This window comes from Muntiacus reevesi, chromosome 5 (assembly GCF_963930625.1).
Source record: "Muntiacus reevesi chromosome 5, mMunRee1.1, whole genome shotgun sequence".
NCBI lineage: Eukaryota > Metazoa > Chordata > Mammalia > Artiodactyla > Cervidae > Muntiacus > Muntiacus reevesi.
In genome coordinates this window covers 23,647,150-23,655,648 of record NC_089253.1, presented here as the reverse complement: position 1 = coordinate 23,655,648, position 8,499 = coordinate 23,647,150, and the positions used below count along the sequence as shown (strand labels likewise).

General features: G+C 43.8%; 1 protein-coding gene across 2 annotated transcripts in view; it reads left to right on the top strand.

Moving 5' to 3' along the window:
• The first annotated feature begins 3,115 nt into the window (after positions 1-3,115).
• PRMT3 (protein arginine methyltransferase 3) overlaps positions 3,116-8,499 on the top strand; it is a 124,188-nt gene continuing 118,804 nt past the window's right edge. For both annotated transcript variants that reach the window (XM_065937233.1, XM_065937234.1), the window contains exons 1-5: positions 3,116-3,274; positions 3,496-3,619; positions 5,207-5,289; positions 6,856-6,905; positions 7,531-7,633. In XM_065937233.1, coding sequence (XP_065793305.1) covers positions 3,247-3,274; positions 3,496-3,619; positions 5,207-5,289; positions 6,856-6,905; positions 7,531-7,633 — 388 coding nt within the window. In that variant the 5' untranslated portion in view covers positions 3,116-3,246. The remainder of the gene's footprint in view (positions 3,275-3,495; positions 3,620-5,206; positions 5,290-6,855; positions 6,906-7,530; positions 7,634-8,499) is intronic.

Here is an 8,499-nt window from a genome sequence, read left to right as displayed (position 1 = left end):
GCTAAGCCCAGCATTGTGGTGACAGATAAACTCCTGACCCTGTCAGTCTTCCAGACTGGGTGTTACTTTGATTAATGTTAATATGGAGTTGTTCAGTCTGTCAGTCATGTCCAACTCTTATGCAGCCCCGTGGACTGTAGCCTGCCACGCTCCTCTGTTCATGGGCTTTTCCAGGCAAGAATACTGGAGTGGGTTGCCAATTCCTTCTCCAGGGGATCTTCCCAATCCAGGGATCAAACCTGTGGCTCCACTGATCTACCTGGGGTGTTAATGGGATTTAGCATGTCTTCCTCCAAATGTTATGCAGACAGGGAGAAGATAAGCCTTGCTAGAGAGTGTGTTGGAAGGATGAAGGAAAAACTGAATGAGCCCAGGTAACAAATGCCTTTGAATTCATTAGTTCAATGCTATGTGCCACTCCTATGTACCACTGGACATGTAGGCAGTGGGTTTACATCAGTAAACAGTGAACAGTACGTCTAACCTAGTGAAGACAGCAGATAGTCTGGCAATATCCTACACTATGGGCTTCCCTGGTAGCTCAGCTGGTAAAGAATCCACCTGCAATGCAGGAGACCCTGGTTTGATTTGTGGGTCGGGAAGATCCCCTGGAGAAGGGATAGGCTACTCACTCCAGTTTTCTTGGGCTTACCTGCTCCTCAGACAGTAAAGAATCTGCCTGCAATGCCAGAGACCTGGGTTCAATCCCTGGGTTTGGAAGATCTGGAGAAGGGCACGGCAACCCACTCCAGTATTGCTGCCTGGATAATTCCATGGACAGAGGAGCCTGGTGGGCTATAGGCCATGGGGTCGCAAAGAGGTGGACACGACTGAGTGACTAAGCATGGCAGAGTGGCACATCCTGATACAAGGGGACCTCAGAACTGGTATTTGATGGGTTCTGACCCCTAGGCGTGACAGTAAGAGAAAAGGAGTCAACTTCAGAAGAGTTGAGCAGTAATACAAGGAATTCTCATTAAGGAATTTTTTTATTCACTCAGCCAATTTATTGAGTACCTACTATAAGTTAGGCCATATATATGTGCCAGAGAAATGAAAGTAGAGACATGGCCCTTCCCTCATGCTCAAACAGTATTGTGGCTGAAGACTGAAAGAAGAAAGGAAAAAGGGCTTCCCAGGTGGTGCTAGTGGTAAAGAACCCACCCGCAATGTAGGAGACAAGGGTTCGATCCCTGGGTCTGGAATATCCCCCAGAGAAACAAATGGCAACCCACTCCAGTATTCTTGCCTGAAGAATCCCATGGACAGAGGAACCTGGTGGGCTACAGTCCATGGGGTCGCAAAGAATTGGAGGCGTGCTGCGACTCATGCGGTCGCAAAGATCAGACCCGACTGAGCGACTGAACTGAACTGAGGAGACTTAGCGCACATGCAGGTGCTAAGAAACTAACTGGAGGCTGCCTGGGTGACAGTGGAAGCTACTCTAGAAACGATGGTCTGAGGAGAGATGTGCGGCAGAGACAAAAGCACCTCCCCTTCAGTATGACTTCGTCATCGAAGACAGTTCAGTTCAGTCGCTCAGTCGTGTCCGACTCTTTGCAACCCCATGAATCGCATCACGCCAGGCCTCCCTGTCCGTCAGCAACTCCCAGAGTTTACCCAAACCCACGTCCATCGAGTTGGTGATGCCATCCAGCCATCTCATCCTCTGTTGTCCCCTTCTCCTCCTGCCCCCAGTCCCTCCCAGAATCGGGGTCTTTTCCAGTGAGTCAACTCTTCACATGAGGTGGCCAAATTACTGGGGCTTCAGCTCCAGCATCAGTCCTTCCAATGAACACCCAGGACTGATCTCCTTTAGGACGGACTGATTGGATCTCCCTGCAGTCCAAGGGACTCTCAAGAGTCTTTTCCAACCCCACACTTCAAAAGCATCAGTTTTTCGGTGCTCAGCTTTCTTCACAGTCCATCTCACATCCATACATGACCATTGGAAAAATCATAGCCTTGACTAGACGGACCTTTGTTGGCAAAATAATGTCTCTGCTTTTTAATATGTTGTCTAGGTTGGTCATAACTTTCCTTCCAAGGAGTAAGCGTCTTTTAATTTCATGGCTGTAATCACTATCTGCAGTGATTTTGGAGCCCCCCAAAATAAAGTCTGACACTGTTTCCACTGTTTACCCATCTATTTGCCATGAAGTGATGGGACCAGATGCCATGATCAAAGACAATAGAGGTGGGAAAATGAGTAGCACCAAATGAAAGGCTGGAGTGAAAGTTTAGTCGCTCAGTCGTGTCTGACTCTTTGTGACCCCATGGATTGTAGTCTACCACGCTCCTCCATCCACAGGATTTTCCAGGCAAGAGTACTAGATAGAGTAGGTTGCCATTTCCTTCTCCAGAGGATCTTCCCGACCTAGGGATCAAACCCGGGTCTCCCACATTATAGGCAGACACTTTATCATCTGAACCACAAGGGAAGTCCCTGGAGAGTGGGGTCCAAGGAAGAGGCATGAGTTGAGATGTCAGACAAAATTAGAGCCTGGCACGCCATAGCAGTCAGTTTAACTGGATAAGTTTGTGCCAAACCCAGTGCCAACATCTGGTACTAGAACTTGGGACATATACTTCAAAGACAAAACTGCTTAAAACAGCCCTTCAGGCTTTGGCCCCGGGTACATTCACTGGTCTCTGCAGTTCCCTTTCCCCAGCCGCACCCCAGAGGCGCCTCGGGGCCCCAAACCGGGGTGGAGTCCCAGGCTCTCGCCTGCGTTTGACATTTTCCGCCACCAGAGGGCGCTGCAAGCAGCTCGCCCTCCACTAGCCGCTCTTCCCTAGAATAAGGGATGAACTAGGGGCGCGATGCGTACTGCGGATCCGCTGTTGGCTCTGGGCTGTAGGCCATGGTGTCAACGTTAATGCCTGCCGCAGCCCAGAGAGAATATAAAAGCTACGTACAAGCTGCAAGGGCCAGCCCAGGTTTCCGCGCACATTCGGCGCGCGCGGCGTCCGTCCTGCGTTGGGGGGCGGAGCCCCGCCCTCACCCCGCCCACCCCAGTCACGCGAACGACCCTGCGCTCCTGAGGCCGGAAGCGCTCGCGAGCCGGCGCGCGCGCTCTCGCGTTTCCCGGCGTCCCCGAGGTTTCCCCGAGCAAAGGCCCCGCTGCACGCTCACGCTGCTTCCGGGGTTCCCGGGCCGGCATTGCTCTGAGGCGGCTGCGCGCGCGCGCTGCGCCGGCTGTTCCCCGCCCAGAGGCGTGCTGGTCACCCAGGGCCGCCTCAGCCATGTGCTCGTTAGCGTCAGGCGCTACCGGTGGGTACCCCGGGCCCTCGGCGCGCAGGCCGCGCCGCGGTGGGGCCAGTGAGAGCCCTCTTCCCCTGCGCCCCGGTCGGGGCGGAGGGGCCCAGCGGAGAGGAACGGGGAGGTGCGGGATGGGGGGGAGGGCCGGGCCCAAAGCCTTCACCCCTCCCTGCTCCTCGTGCGCCCGGTCAGCACTGGTGTCCGAGGCCGTCTGACCCGTTTGCGTGTGCTAGGCGCCGCGGAGGAGGAGGACCCGCCAGGCCTGTCCGACAGCGGAGACGAGGCCAGCTGGGAGGATGAGGACGACGCGGATCTCCCCTACGCCGAGCAGCGGACCCCCTGCCTGTTCTGTGACAGGTTCGTCCGTCTCAGCGCCAGGCTCCGGCCCAGGGTGGCCGGGCCACGTGGGTTTTCGTGGTCGGTTCTGCTGGAGTCTGTAACCCGAGTGGCTGCCCTGGAAATCTGGAACCCATGGTTGGGAGTAAGGGTTTGTCCAGAGGGAGGAGCCATGAGCTGGAAGCCAGGTTACAATGTTGGTCTTCGACGGTTCTTAGTTTCCCCTTGTGTAAAAATAAAAGTCTTCTGGACTGGATTTGTGGTACCCTAGTCTGGTTGTCACCTAAAACACTTAAAAAAAAAAAACATGCTAAATTCTGCGCCTCCGCCCTTCTAGATCAGGGTTAGTGTCTAGGAATCTGCTTTTTTACAAAGACACTATCCGAAGTAATTCTAAAGAGTAACAAGTTTGGGAGTCACTAAACTAGATTAATCCCTCAGAATCCTTCCGGCTCTCCCTTTCTATATTTGCTTGACAAGTAGAAAGCTTTTCAGGTGTAAAATAGTTCCATTTGAACCATTTAAAGAACCACGTTTGTTAGAGGATCCCCACCTGTTGAAGGTGAAGGAAATTGATGCCTTTTTGAGAGAAAGTAACTTGTTCAGAGTTGCAGAGCTGTGGTTTGTCTTATAGCCAAAACAGTGTTCTTTCAATTTAAAATTCTGCTTCTTCATCTCAACAAGCTTTGACTTTGACTGCTTCTCTGTGGGCAAGTGGGGATGAAAGAGGACTGATTGGCATTGACTAGTATTACTTTAATAAACATTTTTATTAGTTCCTCCTGAGTTTGGGCATGGTGCTGATTGATGGTATATTAGCATCTCTTGATTGCCTCAGTTTCCTCGTGTAGCCTCATTTGCGTAAATGAGGGATGTGTGCATATACTCTAGTCACAAAATAATATTTACTGAGTATCAGGGAGGTACTTCTTTGTGATAGTTTGGGTAAATACTACAAAAATAACCTATCTTGGTAAATGTTTATTTAAAACTGCTGCCTATGTGCTGAGCATAAAGGTGTGTGTCTCCTGTAAATTCCTGACTTACTGTATATCCTTCAGTTTTGCAGATAACATAATAAAGCAGCTTGTGCCTCCCAGTGTCTGTAATGCAAATCCTTGGGGAGCATGATAAGACCATTTTTTGAAATATGGCACTTTGGAAATGTGCCAGTTATAAAATTACGTTTTATATTTTATTTCTAAAAGACGTTTGACCCTGTGCTAACTCAGAGCCTCTGAAAACAAGAGTTGATACTTAGAGGAAAAAAGAGTCTTACATGGGGAATGTTCATGTCTTGAGAGAGACAGTTTATCAAAGGGATTTCTCTCTCTCAAAAGCTTTGTGATAAATTCACTGCTATTGTTTGGCATATTAATCTTGACCTTTAAAGGATAGTTTGTTTTAGGTGTAAAATGGGACTCAGAAGTACTAATTCCCTTTAGAAGTGCTGGGATCCTCTTTACAGGGGGTTTTATTATTATTAATTGGAAGTAAAACTGGAAACTTGTAGAGTGAGGGGAAAAGTTTATATTTGATTAAGTATGAAATCAATATACTTAGAGTTGTTCGGTGACTATTCCGTGAAGCTATTGCTTGATTTTTCAGGTTATTTACATCTGCTGAAGAAACGTTTTCACACTGTAAGTCGGAGCATCAATTTAGTATTGATAACATGGTTCATAAACATGGTAAGTATTTTTTAGAATAAAGAAAATTTTAGTAATGAAATTCAAACTTTATGTTTTACCACTTCTCTTCATTTTCTATACAAGTCTAATATAGTGAAACATATAGTAACAGTTTATGAAAATGAGGTGCTGGCAAGTGACTTTTGAGGAAAGATTAATGAGTCATTCTTCTAGATAAGTTTCACTGTATTTAAGCTTAAATTGACTTCACAGCTAAAAAGGAAAAAAAAAACACCCTTGGCATGTGATTGCATTTTAATCATTTTAAGAGAAGGGGGGGATATTAGAATTAGGGAGAATAAGGGTAAAGGTGGACTTTGGAAAAGGAGGCAGATCATTATAAAAAAAGACAGCTTACAGCTCAGCATAACATAGACTTCAGGGCATACAAGATTGAGTTTTATAAGGAGTTCGATAAGAGTATGGAAGTAGGGAGTGATACAGTTAAAGTGGTAGCCAGAGGTTTAGATGATGATTCTGTTGTAACTTCGATCCAGACATACTTAAAGCCTTTTACTCTAAATAAATATTGAAGAGCTACAGTATGGTTCTAAAATTAATTCAGTAGAGAATTGACTATTTGGTGTCTGTATTTACTAATAACTAGAAAGGACATTATTGAAGAACAGCAAATAGGCAGATTTTAGGTCTTAGATACACATATGATGCAGTATGTTTGTGAACCATAAGTTCAACCGCAACAATTTTGTTTGTTTTTTTGTTTGTTTCATTGTTTGTTTTTTTCATATTTCTAATGTACCTTTTTAAATTGGAATCATGCTTAATATAATTTTATGTTTTCACTTACCAAATAGGGGTTTTGTATGTTGTTATGCATATGAAACACTTTCATATACCAGTATGTTCTCATACGTCTTCCTCCAGAGCTTTCCTGGTGGCTCAGGGGTAAAGAATCCGCCTGCAGTGCAGGAGACACAGGAGCTGCATGTTCGATTCCTGGGTGGGGAAGATCCCCTGGGGGAGGGCATGGCAACTCACTCCAGTATTCTTGACTGGAGAATCCCACGGACAGAGGAACCTGGAAGGCTGCAGTTCATAGGGTTGTAGAGAGTCGTACATGGGAAGTAACTTAGCACATGTTCTCATAACAGTCTTTCTCATGACAAATAATAATTGGTTGGACATGCTATTTTCTCTCCCTTATTTTAAATGCTGCTTCATTTCTGAAAAGGTGAGAACCAGATACAAGCCTTATTGTTTTTTCATTTGTATCATTTAACTTAATGTAAAAGCTAGTATACTTTGTATATTCTGTGAATTGGCAAAATGATAGTTTGATAGATACTGTAAAAATTGGGGAATTAGAAATTTTGGCTCTAGTGTCAACTGCCAAATACTTGGTAAAATCTAAGGCCTAATTTTCCTTATTTGTATTTTTCTGAGAAGAGTTGAATTCTAAAAATTATTTTCCCATTTTCTCGAAATGCAAGGAAGGCATTTAAAAATTTGTCATCTGGCTGTTGTCTTACCAGAGAAGCATCTCTGGAGCAGGTCAATGAAACAAAACTCATGTTGAAATAAGTGAATTTTTTTTTCCCTTTTTAGGACTTGAATTTTATGGATACATTAAACTGATAAATTTTATTAGACTTAAGGTAAGATGGTAGCTTAATTTACAATTTTGTTTAAAACCTAAAGAAATGCTGCATTGATTATCAGTGCACCCATTTTTAAGAGAATATGAAGAACTGCTATATAAGGAAGTGTTTTAAATTTTACACTCTTCATGTTGGAATCCTGGACATTAGGAACTAGCACAACATTTAGCACCAGGTAAATACATGGTGCTTACGTGCATACATAAGTACCATACAATACATACCATGCTTAAGTATGGTTTTAATTGCATGTGAGAGATGAATCAATATTATGTGGCAAAGTAATTCAGTGTCAGATAAAGAATACAGTCTTCCTATAAAATCAGAAATTTCTGATTTCTAGTATGATTTTTAAGTGCTTTAGTTGCTCTTTTTTTAAACACTTAGTTCTGGTCAGTTGATATTGCCATTTCCCCCTAACCCAAACAGTATAAAACTGCACTGAACCAATTAAGCAGTCATTCAGTCAAGTTAATGAAATGGCAGGTTAACACAGATTCATTTTAAATAGCAATTGTGTGTTAATGTAGACATGCTTTCCTTTTTTGTTTAATTTTCTTTTGGTAAGGGGATTGTGTGATTATGTGCAGTGAAAAAATAATGCAATTGATTTTATTTCCAGAATCCTACAGTTGAATATATGAACTCCATATACAACCCAGTGCCTTGGGAGAAAGAAGAGTATTTAAAGCCTGTATTAGAAGATGACCTTTTACTTCAATTTGGTAAGCTGAACATATGGTATCTACTTTAAAGTAGGGTCATTTGTTATGGCAGAATAGTGGTTAGGTTTTATAGGAGATATGTTATCTCCTTGATTCTCGAAAGATCTGGGTAGTTGGTTTCAGTAGGTAAGTTAAGTCACTTGAAAAGTGAGTCACGCTAGCAGTTACCAGGGAGGGCTATGAGCCTGGGATAAACATTGTGTACAAGATATTTGGAAACATAGGAACATTTAAAAGAGTAGTTTTTCGTTGGCAGATTGATTTTTAATGTAACTCAAATTGATAACTTTTAAATCTAAATTAAAAAATTTAGATCAGATGAAATATTTAATAGATTTAAGTAAATTGAGCAGTATTTGCTGCTTTTACCTCATCATCAGATAATTGACTTTTCTTAAGATACCTAATTTACAGAGTTATTGTTTTGGTGCAGAGCAGACCATGCAGATTCTCATGGGCTTACCCATGTACGCTAACTAAATCAGCCTGCCTTGTGGCGGGTTCACTCATTTATCGACTGTAGCTTTCTTTCTGAGTTATTTGCTCTGTGCTTTGGTTCATTCCTTATTGAACTGGAATCCTGTGAAAATTCACTTGGCTTCTTACTCATCCTTTTTAGATCTAATTTATTGGAGTTTGTGATTTATTATTATTATTTTTAAGTTTATACTTTGTTTCATGTTTCTGTGCCAGCTGGGTGACATAGAGGGCTTGCTGTCTTTAGGTCAGCAAGACTGGTCTAAATAGACACACACCATCACAGATAGTAGTTTGACAGTGTATATTTGAGCAGTTCTCTGAAAAGTGAGAACTGTGGGAAACCACTCGTTTCCTTAAGAAGTACCATTAACAGGAGTTATATGGCA